The following is a 24,806-nucleotide window of genomic DNA, read 5'->3' on the forward strand; positions in this document are numbered from 1 at the left end:
TGTTCGCCCTGGGCTCTAAGTGACCTTGAGAGTCTCGGTAAACACCAGAGTCTCATACAGTGGGGCTGAATGTGGCTTTAAGAGTGAGCTGATAAGGCCATTTGAAGTATTCATTTTTGTTAGTCTTCTTTGACTAAATGCTGACAGTTATTACTGAACAATATGTTAATTACCCACGGTCAATGTTCATACTAGTCCCTGCATTTTGTGAAACAGCCCTGCATACATAACGTGGGAATTGTCACATTATACAGAGGGCTTCAAACATGAAACAGTCTCTACTAGAGAGTCAGTTTATGAGTGATACCAAAGTCATAGGCCGCGTACACACGACCGGTCCATCCGATGAGAATGGTCCGACGGACCGTTTTCATTGGTTCACCGCTGAAGCAGACTGATGGTCTGATGTGTGTACACACCATCAGTTCAAAAACCGACCGGGGTCAGAACGCGGTGACGTAAAACACACGACGTGCTGAAAATGTTCAATGTTCAATGCTTCCAAGCATGCATCGACTTGATTCTGAGCATGCGCGGGTTTTGAACCGATGCTTTTGTGTACTAACCGTCGGTTTGGACCGATGGTCAGCCGTCCATCGGTTCAATTTTAAAGCAAGTTCTCTCATTTTTGTCCAAAGGACAACAGACCGATGGGCCGTACACACGGTCGGTTTGGACCGATGAAACTGAACCTCGGTCCGTTTTCCTCGGTTTGGTCCGATGGTGTGTACGCGGCCATAGAATCAGGCAAAATAATGAAAACAATGCATCTATGGCAAACATAGGCATTGTCTATACAGACATTTCAATACATTTAGCTGTGTAGCATTCAGGATACGGCCAATAAGTAAAGGTTCAGCTGTTCAGCTGTTGACTTGACTCACCTTATTTGCATGTTTATGATCACCTTAATCAGACATACATGAAATAGTTCATACCTGACTGTCCATAACGAAATAGATCTTATGAAATAACCAATCTACACATAGTGAAGTTATGCTTTCAGAACCAGTATAGATAGTGCCAAAATCAGAATAATCTGACATGTTTGCAGTTCCTTTCATCCAAATATGATTTTTCTCTGAAAAGTAGACCACTTGGTCATAGACATTAGCAGAAACACCTAGAAATACAAAACAAAATAGTTTTGTCTGTTAAAAGAAAATTACAAGTTAAAGATCAACAACGCTATCCCAATGCCCAGCAGTCGCTCTACTTTTTTTTCTATGTAATATGTGCCTTATGCCTCTGTAAATAATTTAATTCCTACATATTCTGAATTTATGGGGACAGGTTCAGGTTTTGAAGATTCGTCCCTGAACATAAATATGTCATCATTACATAATTTTTCAAAATTCAATTTTTCTTGATTAAAAAGGCACAGTTGATAGTAAGTCACATGTCTGATCATACTTTAGTTGGAGCCTGTAGTGTCCCATAGCTCCTCAAGTAGAGGTGCCAACAGGTGCGCAAAGAAGAAGGTGCTGGAAGTAGCTATGGATGAAGAGCTCATGGAATGGACTTATTAGCAGGTTCTGCAGTGTACTGCAGCCCTAACTTTATAATTCTGAGAGTCTCCTGAGTTGGAGCACATATACTGTATAATAATGGATAGATTAAAGGGGTTGTAAAGGTTGTATTGATGTTTCACAGACCCCAGTGTGCTAATTCAGACCCTTGTTTCTTAGAGAGATATGCCAGGCAGGGCCAATCCACCCTATTGGCTCACTATGCAAGCCGCTTAGGGCCCCGCAAAGCTGCAGAGGGACCCCCAAATTACAAGAGGCAATTTTTGGCCATTCACCCCGCTTCTCAACTCGCTGGCTGCATGGGAGAAGAGGTAAGAAGTCAGCGCCCCCGCCTTCTCACTTTAATGTAAGATGTCAGTTCTGATAGCAGAACCCCCCCCCCCCCCCGATTCTCAACTTTAATATTTAATGTGATTTTGTTTTTTTATTTTCTAAATAGGTTCCTGTAAGCTAGTGCATTGTTGGTTCACTTACCTTTTCCTTCGATTTCCCTTCAAAATGTTTTTTTCTTTATCTGAATTTCTCACTTCCTGTGCCTCCTCAGTAAGCTGTTCTGGCTGACTAACCCCCAGCCAGATGATGGGGACAAGCTTACTGAGAAGAAACAGGAAGTGAGAAATTCAGACAAAGAAAGAACATTTAGAAGGGAAATCGAAGGGAAAGGTAAGTGAACCAACAATGCACTAGCTTAAAGGAACCTATTTAGAAAATATAAAACAAACCTTTACAACCCCTTTAAGGGCAGGTAGGGTTCAAGAGGATCAGGAGGTGAAGGGAAATCTTTGTAAAATGCGTAAAACTGTTTTTTGACAACTGTCTAACCTCTTGCCGCGCACGTAATGCATATGTGTAATGTCGACTAGGTTGGGCTTTAACACCCACACACTACACATATTCATCCATGGACTGTCGAGGTATCTGTGCTAAGAGTGTTCTCACTGCGCGCTACCAGCACATTGAGTCGTCATTGACAGTTCAGCAGGGGTTATGATATCCCCTCACTTTGCTGACTTTCAAAGTCCAGGGCCTGATCAATTGCAGATAGCAAGTAAATGCAAGCAGCCATGAATGGCTGTGGGAACTGTCAGCCTCCCATTGCTTTCAATAGGGTTTGCCGCCCACAGCTGAACCTTGCAAACCCCTGCTGGGTCTCCTGCATGTTATCGCTACTGGCCTTATTTTCAAATGAGAAGGAGGCCTAATGCCTGATACTGTAAGTTTATTTTATTTTTTTTGTTCAACCCAGCCGGCTGAATAAAAAAAAAAAAAGAGGAGTTCGCTGTACTAACTATCCAATGTTATTACAGCGATCTCCCCAGCTTTTGTGTTCTGGCAGGGGGACTATTCTCCCATCAGAGTACACCGGTCAACGCTAGCAGCCGTTGGCTCCCATCACTGATTGAATGCTGATTGGATGCTGGTTTTCCAGCATGCCCGTTCAACAGAAGACAGCCGCTCAGCCGACTTCTGTCAGACAGGCTAATGTACACATGGGCCGAATGTCGGGCCGTTTCTTTTGAACTGGTTGATATTGGGCCCATGTGTATGGGGCTTAAAGGGAACCTGTACTGAGAGAAGTATGGAAGCTGTCAATGCTCATTTATTTGAAAAATGTTAGTTGCCAGGCTGCTATGCTGGGCCTCTGCCATCAGTATTCTGAGCCTCTGATCTGCAACAAAATAAAGTCAGTGTAAAGGAAGAATTTATTACATTACTGACACTTGTTCTTGGTTAGAGATTTAATAGTTGCAGTCATTTTAAGGGGATGTCAGCATGGCAGCCTATGTGTTTCCCTCATGACAGGCTTACTTTAAGACATGCCTAACTTTTATGGTACAGGATATATTCATAGTCAATGTCCACACAAGTCAGTTATTATGTGGTCAATGTCAACAAATGCTTAATACATACAGCCAGTTCACCTTGCTTTGTACCTTTATTTCGTACATAGTACCAGCTGGCTTATAACCATAGTCTAGTATCAGAAAAGATAAGCCGCACTTACTGCTGATTTTGCCTGGTGCTGTAAGACACTGAGCTTCATGCAGAAATTCCTCCAGATTATCCCTCTTTTTGAGAGTGTTGTTTCTAGACAGAAAAAGCCACTGTGACTTATCTGGATCTAAACCAATGAGATAAGGAGATTAAAAATGTCAATGTTATTGGTCTTGCAACCCAAAGCACAGATGCATCTACAACGCTAAAACAGGTTCTTTTGAATACTAGACCACAGAATGTATTGAACAATCCCATGGAGCATCATCCGTGTACTCGTGTTGCCATGACTACTCTACAGTATGTGTACTTTTATTTCCAAGGGATTTGTAAGATTTGTTATCTTGGTTTGCTTTATATGGTAGCTTTGATAGGCATGTATTGAAAACAAATAAAACTGCTTTGTGATGAGTGATCAATGCCCACAGCTAAGCTGCACAAAGAATATAAAAGGACATTTATTTTCGTACACCTTGTTTACCGCATGATTGGTCATCTCAATGTAGATTCTGTGACTAGAACATTTTCTATCATTTCATAGGAAATAATAATAGTTTTAAAATATTCACCTGATGCAAAAGTAGCAAAATGATGAAAACAAAAATAATGTTTCAGCTTGTGCATATAGTACTACTGTCCAGATCAGTGTTTCTCAGCCTTTTTCCAGTCGGGGCGCTCTTGAAAAGTATTTTCAGTCTTGAGGCACCCCTGTCCAAGACTTGGTTCACGTCGCTGTGTGTTGCGGAACACGCGCAAAATCGCACTCGTTCTTGACACACAGACAGCCTCACCTGTGCTCATCAATGTAGCCTCACTGTGCCCACCATTGCAGCCTCACTTTGTCCCCCATTGCAGCCTCACTGTGCCCCACATTGCAGCCTCTGCTCTTTAGGGGTGCCAATAATTCTTAATGGTGCCCCATCCATTGGTAAACATGGGTTGCTTTTGTTGTGGCACAATAAAAAAAAAAGGGTCGGGGACTTCTTTCCCCGCATTACTGCGGGTAGGGAAATGAATGGGCTGCCCTACACGCAGCACGCATCCACACAGAACCAAGAGCTTGTTCACATGTCAGGCTGGAGGGGCAGTAAAACCACATGGTTGAGCTGTTTTTACCACCCCCAACTTTTGCCCCTTTAGCTGCAGAGGCAACAGCTGGGGGTGTAAACATGCTGTGGCTGCAGCTGGAGGTATACCCAGGGTGATTGGGGCTGCACTGCAACTACCCCGCAACTGTGTACATTGCATTTACGGGCTTAAAACAGGTGGTGAGGAGGCAAGATATGCCTCTTTACTGGCTGACAAATGCACCTGAAAAGCGATATGAACACAAATTGCTTTTTTAGAGGAGCAGCAGTCCTTGCTGCCATCTCGAACAAGCCCTACAAAAGTAGTTCTGATGGTACAGGAATAGGGGGGTCAGGATTAAAAGTAACATACATACAGACAGATGCGCACGCACACAAACAGACACACGTACAAACACACACAGTGTGTGTGTTTGTACGTGTGTCTGTTTGTGTGCATGCGCATCTGTCTGTATGTATGTTACTTTTAATCCCGACCGCCCTATTCCTGTACCATCAGAACTACTTTTGTCACACACACACTAACAGACATGTGTACACATGCACACATACACTGAAAGAAGAACTGTCAGAGCTGCACAACAACCAATCAGATCCAGAGTGCTGTAGCCATGAATGGAGGATGTGGGGTGACTGACAGCTGGTTATTCATAGCAGAGCCCCCCCTCACCACCTTACCCTTGGCCTTGCAGTCAGCGCAGTACTTTTTGTCCTCCTCCCTCACCATACGAGACAGGATGGCCTGGTGCTGCTCATTCAGCTTCAGGGCCTTCTCCCTCTCTGAGCGGGTGGCCATGTCTGCGGGAAGGGGAGCAGTGTCGGTCACAGTGGCTCTACTCTTTCTTCTCCCCCCTCAGGGAAAAGCGAGCCAGGCAGAGTTCAGGACGGTACTCGCGGCTCTCACGTCACAGAAGCAGTGCGTGCGTCCGACCCTCCCATAGCAACCGATGACGTATTCGGTTGGCAAGAAGCGATCGGGAGGCCCGCATAGCCAGCACAGCTTCCCGAGTGCCGGGAAGTAAGTTTTCCACAGCGGACCAGCACCGCTGTAAAGAAAAATGGCCAGCAGTAGTGTTACAATATTTGGGGTCATTTTGCCGCGGCACACCTGGGGACTCTTCACGGCACACCAGTGTGGATGATACACACTGGATGATACAAGCATTCTCTTATGTTATACTTTTTTTTCTCTTTTCAAAATGTATTTATTTTTTTTATCCAAAAGCTAAACTCCAGGATAAGCAATTATAGTCTAAATACAAGAGTCTTGTGTATTCTTACTTGAATCTTGGTGTATTTTTTTCCCAGATCTGTGCAGTAATCTGGTGTGGAATATTTCCTCTGTGAAGGAGCTTTCTGTAATAAAGACCAATCACTGCTGCTCTCTCGACTTGTGCAGGGTGACGGGTCTGGTCTCCACCCCCTGCTGTGTTTTTCTACAGGCAGCCTGTAGTGGGTGGGACTTTTTGGGTCCCTCCCACAGCCCCACTCTCTGCAATGGGCATGTACGGCACAGTGATGATGTCACCACTACTTTTATCTGGGTTCGCAAAGGCATTTGGTGCATACAGAGTTCACCTTAAAAGTAGTACTTACGTTTTGGACAGGGTTCGACAAATCCAAGTCTACAGGTCACCGTGGCGAGTAGAAAATGCAGCCTGCGGCGGCTAGCATGGGGGGTGCAGGCAGGCGCAACATTGCTGGGCAGCTGGCAGGTGTGCCGAGTGTTTACTGATGCTGGGGTGAAGGGTGGGAGGTATGGGTCAGAGGAAGAGCAGAGCTGACAGGGACGGGATGGAGTCCCTGGCAGGAAGTGTCCCCTGTGTGTCTCTCTGCTCCCTCCCGCTGGCTTTGGTGCTACATCAAGCTGTCTGGGGAGACAACCTACAGCAGAAATGGCCCCAAACCAGCCACCACCTCACAGGGGGTTCTCGGCTCCAGTTGACTCCTGGACAGTCTACAACTGCGGCTCCGAGTCGAGTCTGAGCAGCACAAGAGCCGCTACTTCCTGGACAGCCGGTGTGGCCACCTATTACTGCCCATTAGTGCAGCTCCATCAGTGTTGCCCCTTCACTGTTCCATCAGTGCAGCCCCATCAGTGTTCCATCAGTGCAGCCTCATTAGTGTTCCATCAGTGCAGCCTCATCTGTGCGCTCCTCCTCTGACCCATATCTCCCACCCTTCATCAGCATTTATTATTCGAGTAGCAGCCGAACCTCCAGGAGCATCATCTCCCTATCATCATCTTTATTATCGCTGCATCGGCAGGATCAACGTATCATCACATCACCATCAGCCCCCTACCACCATGCTCATCATCGAGTACTCAGCAAACACCCTCCGCAGCCTAAGGAACTTTGCCTCAACGCTACTAACCTCCACGCAAAAAACACTACGGAAAGAACAACTATTTAGAATCAACCGTCAATCAACCACAAAAAACAGGAAGGTACCGCCGCAACTACGACACTTATCATGCGCCCTGATCAACACAAGATCTGCAGTCAAGCACAGACAGGAAATCCACGACTTCATCGTCCAACACAACACAGATTGCCTCTTTATCACAGAAAGTTGGCTAAGACCGGACTGTAACACCATCCTAACAGAATTGGTGCCTGAGAACTATTGCATCCTAACCGAGCATAGATCAGGACAAAGAGGAGGAGGCCTAGCAGTGATCTACAAATCCCACCTCTCGCTCATCAAACCAACTCTACAGAACACATTGCCTTTTATGGAAAAACTCACCCTGCAACTTAAAACTACACCAGAGGAAACAGTCCACATACTACTACATTACAGACCTCCGGGACCTAAGACACATCTCCTCACACCCTTCACCGAATTCATTTCGACGTACACCTTGAAATCCAAAAACCTGGTGCTACTTGGGGACTTCAACCTCTGGGCTAACTTAACCCAGGACCCCATCGCTACCGCTTGCATCGACCAACTGGAATAACTAGGCCTGCAGCAACTGATAAAGACACATCTGGACAACAGGCCTTTACCTTGGACGGACCACCATGGCATCAAATTTATATTAACCACCAACACCATCCTCCAAAAACCCAAACTCCAAACAATAATACACTGGGCAAGATCGCAGAAGAAACTGCACTCTGAACTATTAAAAACCACTCTATCGACCAAAATAGAAGTACCAAATCTTAACCACTCAACGGAACAAACACTCAACGCCTTAAACAAAGCTTCACTACAAAGAGCAGACACAGTCGCTCCGAAACGCAGATTTCTTATCCGGAAAAACAACTCGGGCTGGTTAACGACACCTACTAAAACAAGAACACAAAAGAGCGGAAGGAGCCTGAAGGAGAAACCCTTCAAAAGAAAACCACACAAACTACAAAGCCCTCACCAAGAATTACCACAAAGCGATCTTAAGCCTAGGTTCACACTGCTGCGAATTCAAAATCGCGGTAAAATGCGCGATTTTACCGCGATTTCGCATCCGCGATTTCGCATCCGCGATTTTGCCGCGATTTGCCGCGATTTCGGACGCAATTTAATGTAAATCGCGGCCCGAAATCGCAAAAAGTAGTACAGGAACTACTTTTTGAAATCGCAGATGCGGCGTCGCACTGATTAGGACAGTGCCATTGCCGACAATTGCCTGCAAATGCCGCCGATTTGAGATGCGATTTGACATGTCAAATCGCATCTCAAATCGTTCCAAATCGTACCCAGTGTGAACCAGGGCTCAAAGCAAAAAAAGAGCATTTCTCAAACACCATCTCAAAAGCCCTAAACCATCCGCGGGATCTTTTCAAACTGGTCGCGCAGACTATGAACCCCACCTGCTTAGAGCCCCCTACAAGTGAAACCCAAGAATTCTGCAACAAACTATCTGATTTTTTTATTGACAAAATCGAAAATATTCGCGTAATAATTCATCAGACAAAAACAACCAACCCCACTCAGACCAAGCAAGAAGAAGCAAGCAACACAAATAGTACACGATCGACAAATTTTTCGCTGATCCCAATTACTATCGACCCAACTAAAAACATCATCAGAAGCCCCCGAGACAACACATCTCCGAATGACACCATTTCCACAAAACTCTTGAAAGAATGTACCGACATCCTGGCACCCACCATAACGCACATCATAAACCAATCATTCAGGGAAGGGATTTTTCCGATTCCCCTCAAGCAAGGCATAATTAAACCCCTCCTAAAGAAACCCAACCTCGACCCTAAAGACCCAAACCATCGCAGACCGGTAACGAGCCTGAACACCATCTTCAAGATCATGGAATCATGAAAGCAGTAGTACAACAACTACAACCCCATCTGGACACCCACAAACTCCTAGATCCTCTTCAATCAGGTTTTCGCCCAGGCCACGGGACAGAAACGGCTCTCCTCAAGATATGGGGTGACGCTCTCGAAGCAGCAGATGATGGAGAATCATGTCTTCTGGTGCTACTGGACCTCAGTGCAGCTTTTGACACGGTAGACCACAACACCCTGCTCACTCGACTCAAAGAAGTAGCCGGAGTCTCAGACTCGGCCCTACCGTGGTTCGCGTCTTTCCTAGAAAATCGAACACAGACCGCGAAACTAGGAGGCTTCACGTCAGAAACACGGACCATTACATGAGGAGTCCCTCAAGGATCACCCCTTTCCCCGGTACTCTTCAACATCTACATCCGCCCACTCCTTCAAATTATCAGCAAACAGGACCTGCGCTACCACTCTTAGGCCCTGTACACACGATCGGATAAAACCGATGAAAACGGACTGAAGTTCAGTTTCATCGGTCCAAACCGACCGTGTGTGGGCCCCATCGGTCAGTTGTCCTTCGGTCCAAAAAAAGAGAACTTGCTTTAAAATTGAACCGATGGAAGCCTAACCGATACGTCAAAACCGATGGTTAGTACGCAAAAGCATCAGTTCAAAACCTGTGCATGCTCAGAATCAAGTCGACGCATGCTTGGAAGCATTGAACTTCATTTTTCTCTGCAAGTCGTTGTGTTTTACGTCACCGCGTTGGACTCGATCGTTTTTTTAACTGATGGTGTGTAGGCACATCAGACCATCAGTCAGCTTCATCGGTTAACCGATGAGAACGGTCCGACGGACGGTTCTCGTCGGATGGACTGATCGTGTGTACAAGACTTTATGCTGACGACACGCAACTTTATTTTCGAATCACCAACAAAGAACACCAATGTCAGGAACTAGGAAAATGCCTTACACTGATCGATAATTGGATGACTGAAAGCTCACTCAAACTCAATGGATCAATGAATCCAAAACAGAACTCCTTATCCTTCACGGAAATCGGAAATCTAATTCTAGGACCACATGGACACCACCCATGTATGTACGCCCGTCGCAATTAGTTACGCCGTTTACGTAAGACATACGCCGGTTAAAGTTAAAGCTGGTCTCTAGGTGGCCCAGCCCATGCAAGGTATGGACGTCGGAAACAAGCGTATCCTTTTACATCATTTACGTAAGTCATACGTGAATGGGGCTGTGCGTAGGATACGTTCACGTTGAGCCGGCGTATCTTTGGGCGTAAATACGACGTGATACTGAGCATGCGCCGTTCGTTCGGCCATGCATCTACATGGGGTCAAGCTTAATTTAAATACAACACGCCCACGACCTGCCTACTTTGATATACGCGCGCTTACGCAGGCCGATTTACGCTACGCCGCCGTAACTTAGGACGCAAGTGAATACAGCACTTGCCTCTCTAAGTTGCGGCGGCGTAGCGTAACTGATCGGGGTGCACTGATGGAGCTACACTGTTGGGACACGGATGTGGCTGCACTGATGGGACACTGATGGGGCTACACCGATGAGGCTACACCGATGAGGCCACACTGATGGAAAACTGATGAAACTGCACTGATGGAACACTGATGAGTGAGTGAGTAACTTGTATAGTGCTAACAAATGCGAACCGAATCGCCTCAAGGCACTTTGCATCCATTGTCGTACTGATCCTTCAGAAGAGGTGGGTCTTTATTTTTTTCCTAAAAGACCAATGGTTTTCTTCCATGCGAACGGTCGTGGGTAGAGCATTCCAAAGTCGAGGTCCTTGGACTGCAAATCTGCGTTCTCCCTTAGATTTGTAGTGGGTGTTGGGGATTTGGAGAAGGTTTTGGTTAGTTGACCGGAGCATGAATGGGGCTGGACGTAAGTTACGTTCACGTCGACTAGGCATTGAGCGGGCGTAATTTAGTTAAAAAATTTGACGTGATGCTGAGCATGTGCGCGCATGCGCCATGCGATAAAAGCGTCATTAACGTGGGGTCACACAACATTTACATACAACACGCCCCCTACCAGCCTAGTTTGAATTAGGCGGGCTTACGCCGTATCAGATACACTACGCCGCCGTAACTTAGAGCGGAAGATGTTTCTGAATACGGGACCTGCCGCTCTAAGTTACGGCGGCGTAGTGTATCTGAGATACGCTACGCTCGCCTAAAGATAGGCGCTTTTTTGAGAATCTGGGCCATAATTTCTACATTTCATGCAATTGTATTTTGTACCTGGTAGTCCTGCGGTAGTAATATTAGCCTCTGCTGCAGGTCCTTCTCCTTGCTCATTTACAGCAGTGATGAAAAATCTACAAAAATATTAGCAGAACATAAATATTAAATCAAAGCAGTATATATACATTTTGCAACATTCATTGCAATAGCAAGTGAGGCCTCGTACACACGACCGAGAATCTCGTCGTAAATGAAACATCGTTTTCCTCGACGAGGTTCTTGTCAGGCTTGTCGAGAATCTTGTCAAGCTTTCTTTGCATACACACTGTCAAGACAAAATCTCGTCATTCTCAAACACGGTGACGTACAACACGTACGACGGCACTATAAAGGGGAAGTTCGATTCCACTGGCACAACCCTTGGGGCTGCTTTTGCTAATCTCATGTTACTGCGTGTTAGTAAACGTTTGGTGAGAGACGATTCGCGCTTTTCAGTCTGTTACAGCGTGACAAATGTGCTATCACCATTACGAACGCTACTTTCATACTTTATTCTGAGCATGCGCGGGTTTCTAAGCATACACACGAACTTGTTTCTCATCGTAAACCAGCCCGACGACAAACACGATGAGGAAATTGAGACTCCCGACGAGAAATAAGAGAACATGTTCTCTTTTTTTCTCGTGGAGATCCACAACGAAAAACATACACATGACCGAAAACTATCGTGTGTACGAGGCCTAAGTTTTAAAAATCTACCCATACTTTGCAAGTGCCAGCATCACAGAGCAAGAAGGCAGTGGCAAACCTGGCATATCTGGAACCCAGGGACAATTATTTTTATTGAATTTTTTTTTTTTACACCCAATAAAAAAAAAGATCTAAAACAATAAAGAGGTGTCTGCAGTGCGCTGCCCCAAATTGTAGGTGTGGCCAGATTGCACTAACAGAGGATGGGGCTAAGAAAGACAAAGTTAAAGTGGTTGTAAACCCTATACCCAGTGAAGTGACTGGCCTTAGGTGTTACACAGAGATTACGCAAATCCTCTTACATAAGTCGTACTTGTGTATATGAAGTCTCCTCTTGTCGAATTTATGCACCTTGTCTAAAAAGGGAGTGGGGACCTGAAATTACACTCTGCAAAGCTTAGTGAGTGCTACTTGGTGGGAAGGAACAGACCCCCTTCACACAGGAACAGAGATGAGACTGCCAATCACAGGCTGTGTGCTGAAGATCCTTCCCCTCAGCTTTTTCCTCTTTCCTTGGTGTCAGGAAAACTTGTCAGACGTGACACATACAGATAGCAGAGGAACAAGTCCATGGATGGCATCAAACTCTGACATCGGCATGGCACCAAAAAAACAGACACCGGCAATGGCGACAAGTATGGGCCCCCTTAGTAAGACAGAACAGGCCAGACCAGAACTGAGCTAGGCAGAGAGTGCCCTAGAGAAAACTTGCCAAGAAAAATCCAAGTAAACAAACACACTTAACTAAGGGCAGCGTTAACCATTACTTGCCTACAAGCACGTCTTTGGAGTGTGGGAAGTAAGCCTAACCAAGGACAGGGAAACATGCACACTCCAAGCAGTTAATTTCCTGGCCAACACTCAAACCAAGACCCACAGCTGCAGGGCAGGGGTTTCAACCACTAAGCATTTGTGCTTTCTGTAATCATTTTAATTAAGTACCTAGAACACTCTCCCAAGGTTCCTTGCCTTAAGCTGGCCATACACTGTACAGTCTCTGTACAATAGACTTGGGATTTTGCATAATTATGTAATATGGAGGACAAACATAAACATTGTACTCAATATATAATAAATCAGGCAGGCCCTTGCACTATGTAGTTGATGGTAGATCTAAAGAAGATTGTACAGTGTATGATTAGCCTTACATACCTACATGGACTGTGTACTTGTTGTGCCCTACTGTTTGAAAAATTTGTGTCCTGTAATGACACAGGGAACACGAGGAACCACAGAGCAATGATGTGAAGCCAAGGAGTCGGTTGAGGCTCTGCAGGGATCCTGACAATAATGTCAAGTTCCACCCAGATGACTGACCAGCAGCTGGCGTAACATCTCAGCATGCAGTTCCAGAGCCCAGTGCTCCAGTGAGCATTGGAGGGGCAGATCACTGGTAGTCACTGCTGTGTACTCAGAGCAAACCTGAGAGCTGAGCAATCTGCAGTATTTGATTGCTTAGTTCTCAGTGTAGAGTTGGTAGTGGACATGTACAGCATTGGATCAATGCTGCAGCCATTTAGGTGAGTATGGATGTATGTTATTTTTTATTCCCACACTTCTCTCTTAAAAAGAAGTTTAGGAATCTATAAAAACAAGCAATCATACTCCTCTAGATGGCTGCAACACCAATCCCAGCTGCAGATGTCCCCTGCCGTCTCTAGACCGAGAACTGAGTGATCAAAGACTGTTGATTGCTCTGTTCTCAGTCTTCACTGAGCAGACAGTCACAGTCTCTTTGCTTTGTCCCTCCAGCACTCAGTGTGGCACTGAGAGATGCCAATCCAGGCATCTTGGTGCATCCCGAATGCAAATTTGGGATCAATCCAGAGCCTGAGCTGTCCCTGTGATGTCAGATGAAAATGGGTCACAGAATTGCAGAACAAAGTACACTTCTGTGACCACCAGAAGTAGGGTTAAAAGAGCTTTGACCCTACTTCTCCTTTAAAGTGTAAGTTCACCTTCTGCAAGGTTTTTCATAAATCCCCCTATGCAATTCCATATTCTGTGAATAGTACTTACCAACATGCCTCCTGTTTTAAATGGTGCATGTTCTCCCACAAAAACCACTAGCCCTTCTTCCCCCTCTGTCCTGTGGTCTGCAGGTCCTGTTAAACATTACAATTCTGCACCACATAGCAGCTACTCTGGGCTGTTAAAACTACAGTCCTGTGCAATGCCTGCTCTCCCCGCTCCAACTGAGCTCAGTAACGTCAACTTTAGGCCGCATAAACTGCACGCATGTGCAATGCACGCTCTCCTTTTCTAGCTGAGCTTGTGACACAACCACTATATACATATTTCCCAAATGTCCCTGATTTCGAGGGACTGTCCCTGATTTGGAACAATGTCCCTCTTTCCCCCACATTTGTCCCTCATTTTGGTCTGATACGTATATAAAATGTACTTTTTATCTTTCAAAAAGTGTTTCCCAGTGCTAAACCTATCATCCAATTTCTAAATTTGTAAATTTGTTCATTTTAAAAGCCAATATAAAGGAATAGTAGTGGTAAAAAAAAAGCCCTAGTGGATTTAATTAACCTTCTTTTGGTTAATTCTCCTTTAAGGGGGGATGGCAGGGGGCATGCCTACATACATTTTTTAGTATGTGCCCTTTATTCCAATCTGAAAATGTTGGGATGTATGTATATATCTCTGAAATCTAGCCAATGTGGTTTACACACAATTCCAGTGAATTCTATCTTTAACTCAGTTGCAATATTTCCTAGTTAGAAAGAATTAATAGCTCACTAATTTATTTTTACTTGTCTGAAATTGCTCTTAAACTCTGAGCCAAGCATTGTGAAACAACCTAATAATTACTGGTAGTTTACAGATTTCTGAGCTCTGTCCACTTACGAAAAACAGTCTAATTGTCCACCTTCATTTCTGTCTAAACAAGTGGAGTGATAAGGTCACAGGCATACTCTAGCAAGTTTATATTTAAGCTACAACATGAGAGTGCATATCCCACCACACCAACTGGTCTTAAAACCTAACTTTTATTAGTTCACAAATTAAATATTGAAAAACTGTGTGAAAGAATGTATCATGTTTTTACTTAAAGGGGGCACCTCAAAAAAAAGGAAAGATGAGAGATTACCACGGTGGTCACTATCTAACCATGGGTCTTTAATACTGCAAATATCTTCCCTGCTTCTAATCTGATCAGGATCTCTCTGGCTGTATAGTAGAACTACGTGATCTGCTGGCTTTGCTGCAACTGTCTAGCTGCAGGCGGCTTCTTTAATACCCTACCTGTCAAAAAGAAAGATATCATGACAGATGCCTATAAGCTGTTCAAAATAAATACCTTTCAACAGTTCTACTGCTCAGCTTAGATAATTGTATCATTAGTTCTATCTGTATTATCCAATCTGCAGCTCTACTCCAGCCAATCTATATTGGTGGTACTACAATGGCTACCTTGTTGTAGATAATACGCCCTCTCTAATGACCACCATTCGTCTCTCATCAAACCGAAGTGCTTAACCCCCACTAAAGCCATGTATACCCACAACCCAAAAACTCATCAAATGAACTGAAAGCCCAAACAACCTACATATTTCGCTTTAAAGAAAGCTTTGTCAGTTTAACTGATTCTCAAAACAGTTACATCCATGGCCATGAATACCTGTCACAGTTGCTAGAGTTCTAAACTGAAATGTCAAGCAATCAAATGGCTGGTGTCATAACTGATCATATGTACACCATGGCAACTGCCTATCAAGCAGAGGCCAAGATGTCAGCTTCCTTTATTGTAAAGGTTAGGAGGGTTTAGTTCCGCTTTGAATGCAGCAGAGTAACCAAAAACAAGAGGAATGTGTATTTTTTCTGTATTGCTTACCACATTTAAAGTGCAAGTTCACCTGCAGCAAGATTTTTCCAAAATTACCCAAATTTTCTATTCAATTCCATATCCTGTGAATAGCACATACCAGCACTCCACCACGGTGGCCAGAATTTAGAGAGGGCCTCACATGTATGGTGGTGGTGTCAATTTAAGGTTGCACTGAATAACTTCCTTTTTAAAAGTTTGCTGCATCACTTGTGATGCCCATGTGCAAGGGACCAAAAACTGTGGCCCAGATTCTCAAAGGAGATACGACGACGTATCCCCAGATACGCCGTCGTATCTCTGAGTCTGAGCGGTCGTATCTATGCGCCTGATTCTTAGAATCAGTTATGCATAGATTTGTATTAGATCCGACCGGCGTAAGTCTCTTACGCCGTCGGATCTTAACTGCATATTTACGCTAACCGCTAGGGGCGTGTACGCTGATTTACGCCTAGAAATATGTAAATCAGCTAGATACGCGAATTCACAAACGTACACCCGGCCGACGCAGTACAGATACGCCGTTTACGTTAGGCGTTTTTTCCGGCGTAAAGTTACCCCTGCTATATGAGGCGTACATGCGGCATACCAATGTTAAGTATGGACGTCGTTTGCGTAAGTCGTCCGTGAATGGGGCTGGACGTAATTTACGTTCACGTCGAAACCAATACGTCCTTGCAGCGTACTTTGGAGCAATGCACACTGGGATATTCCACGGACGGCGCATGCGCCATTTGTGAAAAACGTCAATCACGTCGGGTCACAAGTTATTTACATAAAACACGCCCCCCTGTTCCACATTTGAATTAGGCGGGCTTACGCCGACCTATTTACGCTACGCCGCCGCAACTTACGGAGCAAGTGCTTTGAGAATACTGCACTTGCCCGTCTAAGTTGCAGAGGCGTAACGTAAATAGGATATGTTGCGCCCGCACAAAGATACGCCGATCTACGTGAATCTGGGCCCGTGTGTAAAGAACTGATTAATGTTGAGTATAGGTGAGTAAAGGTGTGTAAGCATTTCCTTCATTGCCAGTATTGTATTATTCTCATTTATACTTATGACATCAATGTGCAATAAAAAGTAAATTACCGGTACTGCACTCAATAGAAAAATGTTCTATTTTTGTTTTACTGCTCTTAATACTGTATTACTGATCTATACTCTGTGCATTGTCCCATAGACAACAATACATCTAATTTCAGATCAGTAAAAACATCAGCATTTTGTTACTCCTATATGCAACAGGAAGCAGGTAAGAAAAAGGTGTCCTAAATCACTAGATTACCAAAAAATGTAAGTGACATGGATTGATATGCTACATCTATGTCTGGATTAGGTATGAGCTGGGTTCATATCTGAACTCAGTCCAAACCCTAAAAGCTGTCACAGGATCGTATTCCCACCGACCCAATGAACTGTGGGCGGGAGGCCCCACAGTTGTATGTAGCAAAGGGGCAAAGATGGTGATGACATCATTGACCTAATATGGCTACATGTCATTTTCCCAATATGTGGCCATATTTGGTCAATGAGGTCCCAAGCTTTCCTGCCCATTTGGCTCAATGGGCCAGCAATACAACTCACTTACAGGTTCTGACTGAACCCAAGCTCATCCCTGTTCTGGATGAAAAAATGGATGAGAAAATGTTAGCAACCTTCGCTTGAAAAATCCGACTGCTGGCCTTCTTCAGAAAATTCGTATTGCCTGGTTATTTTGCTGATTATTCTTTCTTTTCTGAATCACCAACTTTTGAGCAAGTATACTGATCAAGCTTGACCCAGATAACGGATTTAAAGTTAAAGACGATCAGTATTAAAACCAGACGACTTGCATTTTTTAAAAGAAGAGGTTAGTAATTTTCATGGTACTCTCCTGAGAGGTTTCCTTTAAGCCCTGTGCAGGTAGGGCCGCTTAATACACAACTTAAATGTGGGAGTTGTCTGACCTGCCTTCATATTTGTGTATATCCAGTCTTGAGAATTAAACGGCCCAGCCAGACAGTGCAGCCAAGCTGGTGATCTAGAATCTCTGTGGTAGTTAAAACAAAATAACCTGATCACCCCTCCTCACCCTGGCCTGTGCACAGTGAAGAAGTTGGACACTCCCAGAGTGCTGATGTACTTGTATTATAAGAGGCTAAACCAAGTCAAATGCAGGTATTTATATTATTTGCATTTTATTTATATTTTTTGTAATAAACTCATTTACTGTTTTTTTTTTTTTTTTTTTAATCTGCATGGAGTTCAGCTTTAAATTAGCACATATTTATGATCAGACATTTATGGTATTGTATTTAAATAATTGTTCATTTAAATATTCAATTGAAAATGTTTCATTTAATTTGTCTCTATGTCTAAGGATTTAATGAGGATTGTGATAAAAGAACATTTTAATGAATCACAGAATAACCTTCACAATTTATTTAAACTGTATATAAACTTGATTTATAGTTGTTTTTTTTTCTGCTGGAAGTATTTCTCACTTGAAAGCCTTCGCTTTATACTGAATAAAACCATTCAGGAAGGTTAGGTAAGCACATATCCATTTGGTTCTCGTCCATCTATGGTTATAAATATTGCCTGCATTGTAACTGTATTAATTCAAGCTTGACTTCGGTCAAAACGTTTTTGCTTTTTGGATAATATGAAAAATAAGAGCTAGTGCATTGGCATAAGGCTATGTTTACACTTGAGTAGAAGGAGGCCGTTTGTTTGTCATGTATATGCGTGAAAAACATTGGTTAGGCACACATTACAGAGGTCACAGGGATAGAAAGACACAGACAACAATAACATATTTCACAGTTCTAACCTACCCCCACTTTACTAAAAGTGATGTGGTTCTGTTATCTTCTGTGACCCTATTAGACGATTTTTCCATCACTTCCAGTCCCTGCAACACTATGTTATCAGGACAGGAAGTGAAAGGAAATGTCTTCCAGGAGGAACTTAGACACTAAGGGCCAGATTCACAAAAGAGATACGACGGCGTATCTCCTGATACGCCGTCGTATCTCAGTGATCCGCCCGTCCTAACTATGCGGCTGATTCATAGAATCAGTTACGCATAGATAGCCCTAAGATCCGACAGGTGTAATTGACTTACACAGTCGGATCGTAGGATGCAATTCTAGGCCGGCCGCTAGGTGGCGAGGCCATTACGGTCGTCGTGGAATATGCAAATGACTAGTTACGGCGATTCACGAACGTCCGCGATGCCCGTCGATCTAAATTTACGTTGTTTCCGTCGAGATGCGCGGCGTAACATTAGGGCTACCTCCTAGGTGTTCTATGCAATGTTAAGTATGGCCGCCGTCGTTCACACGTCGAAATTTAAAAATCACGTCGTTTGCGTAAGTCGTCCGTGAATGGCGCTGGACGCCATTTACATTAACGTCTAAACAAATGACGTCCGTGCAACGTCATTTAGCGTAATTTTCCCGACGGAGCATGCGCAGTACGTTCGGCGCGGGAACGCGCCTATTTTAAATGGTGCCCGCCCCATTTGAATTAGGCGGGCTTGCGCCGAGCGGAATTACATTACACCGCCGCAAGTTTACAGGTAAGAGCTTTGTGAATCAGGCACTTACGCTGTAAACCTGCGGCGGTGTAACGTAAATGGGATACGTTACGCAGCCGTGGAGCAACGTAAATGTATCTGAATCTGGCCCAAAGGTTCTAGCCCTTTTCTACTCTATGCGAAGATATCAAAAAAAGTGTTTAATGGAGTTGTACTTTGAAAGTGTGATAAAAATGACACAAAGAAAATGAACTTCAGTGCTTCAGGTAAAAACTACAAGTATGAATTCCTCTACAGTGCCTGCAGCTACAAAGGTCAATGAGGGTTTTTTACAGCTAATTACAAACATCCAGGTGCTACAGCCTTAGTGAAAAAAAAAAAAAAAACAATTGAATTCAAATCCAGCCACTTGACCTCAATGCTCATAGAAAAACTCCCAGGAGTTCAGGAGTCATCAGAAGAAAAACACACAAACAAAAGCGCTGTTGGTAGGTGGTCACTAGGTAGTGTTAAAACTTTGAAAAAGTGGCAAGACCATGAAACATGTTGTTATGGCTACTAGTTTTCTTGTGGTTTAAGGCTCCTTCTTTTGAGCATTGTGGCTTCCTCCCAGTCTTCTGCAGTTCCTGTGAGGTCATTTCCTGCGCGACCATGTGTCACTTCCTGTGCAATGACTTTTTAGAATCTGCAGTACAGTCTCTCCACACTGAACGTCATCTCTCCAGCTGATTCTGGCCTCTTCCTTGGAGTCACCTGTTTGTCCAGCGATTCTTGTGGTGCCTAAGGCTGGTATGCTATTACTGTCATCTTTAAAGTGTCACAGTGAGCTTTTTACCATAGCATAATTTATTTTAAAGAGCCATTTAAAATGGTTGTAAACTCGAAAAAAGAAAAAAAAACCTGCAAGACAATGGCATAGCATACTAGCTCATTAATAAATACTTACCTCAGAACGATGCCCTGAATTGGCGTCGGCGCTCCGAGAACACGGCTGACATCTTCCACCGGAGTTACTTCCGGGTTCCCGACTCACGTGCTGCGATTGGCTGAAGCCACCATGACATCATGTTTATGCGTGTGGGAGCCGCCGGTCACGGCATGAGTCCTGAAGAAACGGCACCTGCGGGCTGTTTCTTCAATGCGCATGTGCCGATGTCGGCAGCAGCTCATATACTGAATATCTCCTAAACTGTGCAAGTTTAGGAGATATTCATGGTACCTACAGGTCAGCCTTGTTATAGGCTTACCTGTAGGTAAAAGTGGTGTAACAGAGTTTACAACCACTTTAATTTGTCCTTATGTGCTCAATACACCTTTTTTAATGGACCCCCATTGTGGACACATGCCTTACGCCATGAACTATTTATATAGAAACATATATCAGTCCATCCAGCTAAACTCATTAATGGTGCTTTAGCACTACCTAGTGACCACCTACCAACAGGGCTCTTGTTTGCATGCTCTTTACAGTTAATTTGCTAGTAAATGTAAATGTAAATTTTAGAATGTAAATAGCCTGCTTACTGTTACAACTTAAACACCCTAATTTTCAGGGATGGGAACATGTAGACACTGAGGGGCAGATCCACATACATCTGCGCCGGGCCCATCGTATCTAAGATATGCTACGCCGCTGTAACTTTTCTTTTTTAGTTTGAATCCACAACGAATCCGCGCCGTAAGTTACGGCGGCGTAGTGTATCTCTTGTGGCGTAAGGGCGCGGAATTCAAATGGCTGTGATGGGGGCGTGTTTTTTAACTGCGCATGCGCCGTCCCTGGGGGTATCCCAGTGCGCATGGTCGAAATTAAACCGGAACCAGCCAACGCTTTCGACGGTGATGTCATTCTACGCAAATTTCTATTCGCGAACGACTTACGCAAACGACGCCAAAAAATTCTAAATTATTCGCGGGAAGGACGGCCATACTTAACATTGAGTACGCCACCATATAGCAGCTTTAACTATACTCCGGAAAAAGCCGAACGCAAACGACGGAAAAAAATGCGCCGGGCCGACGTACGTTCGTGGATCGCCGTAAATAGCTAATTTGCATACTCGGATTTTGACGGAAACGCGGATTTTGACGGAAACGCCACCTATCGGCCGCCGAAAAATTGCATCTAAGATCCAACGGCATACGAAGACGTACGCCTGTCGGATCTAGCCGAGATGCCGTCGTATCTTGTTTTGAGGATTCAAAACAAAGATACGACGCAGGAATTTTGAAATTACGCTGGCGTATCAATAGATAGAAGAGCAAGAGAGAGTGAGAGAAATAAATATTTATTTGGAATACCAACTCATATTCTCAAGATACATTTAATTGAATACCCACTTTAGATTGACACTTTTGAATTAGCTTGTACTGCTGTTCAAGGTTATATATAAAACAGCATTTTTTGTTTAGACAAGGGAGTTCAATTTTGAAAATAGATTCATATACACATTACCTGTACATTGTTGCTTCTTTTGTTCCGTAAAACTGGAAGTTCTGTCTCTCAGCCACTGAAAGGTGTCTTTGTTCTTCACCCGCAGTGTAAAGGTTTAGATTATATCCAGTAATTCTTCCATTTGGGAATAGTGGTGGAAGCCAACTAACCTCAATTGTGTCACTGCTAGAGCTGTAAAGAGTCTCAATCCGTGGTGCAACTGAAGGTACTGTAATTTAGAGTTACATAGTTTATAGTTAGGTGAATTTTATTTTAAAAGTGTGCATACACTATGAAAAAGATGGGTATAGAAATAGAGTGAAACTTTTATAATTTGCTTGGTGAGTAGTTAATTCGATTCATTCTTGCTATCTGGTAAAGATTTAAAACCGGTGTTTTCTATCTTTGCATTTCTTTTATTTATTTTTTAAACTTTTTTTATTGAGATTTTTTAGATGTACAAAATTGCAGCAACAAAACACAAAAAAAATAAAAAAAATATAAAAACAAAAAAATTAAAAATGATAGAAAAACAATAGCCTCACCAATGTTGCCAGTGCTGAGGTCACCCAAGAGGGTGACAGACCTAAGACCAGTAAAGTACCTTTGCATTTCTTTTTAGCACACACTTACAAACCTATTGCTGTAAGCTTACTAACCTAAATATCCTAGGATCTTGTGGGGAGCATATTTTTTAATATAGCAAAGATAGGGAAAAAAAAGTCTGCCAGATTTGATTTGACATTTTTTAAATTTCATATTTAATCTACTTAAATTTTAAGACAACATTTAAATGAGCATGCTTAGAAATTCCATCCCAGCAGACTACACTTATAGGCTGGTAACCCCAATAACATTTCAGGCCTCTTGCTATATAGTTATGTTTGCGATGTTGGTACCAGCCTGCATGCTTTTCAGCATTTGGCAGGTATTTTATTAAGGGACCAAACAAATTAGCCATCTGTTAAAATAATCATCTCCACAACAGATTCGCTTGCATTTTACTGTCCCAGAGGAGTTGCTGTTTTACAAGGTGCTAAGCCTTTTCCCAGTGAATTGGCAGTGGGGTTTATTTGGCCCTTTACCTGTGCAACACACCACAAATTATTTGCAAAAAACATGGACAATGATTTAATATACTGTAAATGACCCGAATTCAAATAAAACAAACTTTCACTTTTACAATTTATCAAATTTACATGAACAAAAAATCCTCAGGGGTCTTCTTCTTGTGTTAAATCTGAGTTTTGTCTTTACTGAGGGGCTTACAACCTTTCTCAACCTTTTTAACAAGGAGGAACCAATAAAACAAAAAAAAGTAAGGTCTCAGGCAACGCCTGGTTATAATTATTATATCTACAGCTTATAGGACATTAGCGTGAGCAGTAGTTTTTAGATACAAATAAATAAAAGAAAAGAAAGTATGTGGAGTATTTAGCATATTTGACACTTAGACAGCATTTAAACTTTAGTGTCGTGTCTTTTTTAGGCATTTTTTTGGGTGGTTGTATGTATGTTTTTGAGCATTTTTGAGCATTTTCGTACAGCGTTTTTAAAGGGTTTTTGTGCTTTGGCGGTTTTCTATTAGCCAACAAAGACAAATATCAACTGGATCATCATTTACTGATATGTTTTTCAGCTTTTTCATCTAAATTTATTTATTATTTATTTATTATTATTACAGGTGAAACTCGAAAAATTTGAATATTGTGCAAAAGTTCATTTATTTCACTAATGCAACTTCAAAGGTGAAACTAGTTTTCGAGATGGACTCATTACATGCAAAGCAAGATAGTTCAAGCCGTGATTTGTCATAATTGTGATGATTATGGCTTACAGCTCATGAAAACCCCAAATCTACAATATCAGAAAATTAGAATATTGTGAAAAGGTGCAATATTCTAGGCTCAAAGTATATCCCTCTAATCAGCTAATTAAGCCAGAACACCTGCAAAGGGTTTCCGAGCCTTTAAATGGTCTCTCAGTCTGGTTCAGTAGGAATCACAATCACAATCACAAGAAAGACTGCTGACCTGACAGTTGTGCAGAAAACCACCATTGACACCCTCCATAAGGAGGGAAAGCCTCAAAAGGTAATTGCAAAAGAAGTTGGATGGTCCCGAAGTGCTGTATCAAAGCTCATTAATAGAAAGTTATGTGGAAGGGAAAAGTGTGGAAGAAAAAGGTGCACAAGCAGCAGGGATGACCGCAGCCTGGGGAGGATTGTCAGGAAAAGGCCATTCAAAAGTGTTGGGGACTTTCACAAGAAGTGGACTGAGGCTGGAGTCAGTGAATCAAGAGCCACCACACACAAACGAATCCTGGACATGGGCTTCAAATGTTGTATTCCTCTTATCAAGACACTCCTGATAAACAAACAACTTCAGAAGCGTCTTATCTGGGCTAAAGAAAAACTGAACAGGTCTGTTGCTCAGTGGTCCAAAGTCCTCTTTTCTCATGAGAGTAAATTTTGCATCTCATTTGGAAACCAAGGACCCAGAGTATGGAGGAAGAATGGAGAGGCACACACTGCAAGATGCTTGAAGTCCAGTGTGAAGTTCCCACGGTCTGTGTTGATTTGGAGATCCATGTCATCCGCTGGTGTTGGTCCACTGTGTGTCAGGGAAGGTTCCCCCCGCTGGTGTTACTGCCTGGTATTTGGCGTGCAGTACTGTGGCCCACCACCAGGTGTCTCCCGACAGTCTTGGACTGTCGGGGGAGTTCTTCCCTGGTGGTGTTATGTTATCCTTGGGCTGCAGTACTGGCGTCCACCAACGGGGGATTCTTGGCAGTGTGGAGCACACAGCCCTTCCTGCGTTCAGGTGTAACCTGAACGTAATTAGCAAGCATATATATACCCGGCGTGTGCAATCAGTCCTCGCCCTGGTATCGGTCTACTTACCTTGATCCTGAGCCTGTATTCTGACCCTGATCCCTGGACCTGATCCCTGGACCTGATCCCTGGACCTGATCCCGATCCTTGATCTTGATCCCTGCCTGGACTTATCCTCCCTGTTTCCTGATTCCTGTCCCCTCACCCTTCTGCTGGCATCCCACGTGTATGACCTCGGCCTGGCTTGTTTTTGAATACGGTATCTCCCTTTGATTGTACATACTGTTTGCTGTTTATTGTGCACTGGTTGTCCCCACATATTGTAAATAAACACCTTTTA

The 24,806-nt window shown here is 43.5% G+C and overlaps 1 protein-coding gene across 2 annotated transcripts in view; it reads right to left on the reverse strand.

Moving 5' to 3' along the window:
* Positions 1 to 24,806, reverse strand: part of ROS1 (ROS proto-oncogene 1, receptor tyrosine kinase) — a 192,350-nt gene that overhangs the window by 144,044 nt on the left and 23,500 nt on the right. For both annotated transcript variants that reach the window (XM_040350299.1, XM_040350297.1), the window contains exons 5-8: positions 21,655 to 21,862; positions 11,151 to 11,227; positions 3,535 to 3,651; positions 939 to 1,123 (exon numbers count right to left, since the gene is read on the reverse strand). In XM_040350299.1, the coding sequence (XP_040206233.1) occupies positions 939 to 1,123; positions 3,535 to 3,651; positions 11,151 to 11,227; positions 21,655 to 21,862 (587 nt within the window). The remainder of the gene's footprint in view (positions 1 to 938; positions 1,124 to 3,534; positions 3,652 to 11,150; positions 11,228 to 21,654; positions 21,863 to 24,806) is intronic.

This window comes from Rana temporaria, chromosome 4 (assembly GCF_905171775.1).
Source record: "Rana temporaria chromosome 4, aRanTem1.1, whole genome shotgun sequence".
Taxonomy (NCBI): Eukaryota; Metazoa; Chordata; class Amphibia; order Anura; family Ranidae; genus Rana; species Rana temporaria.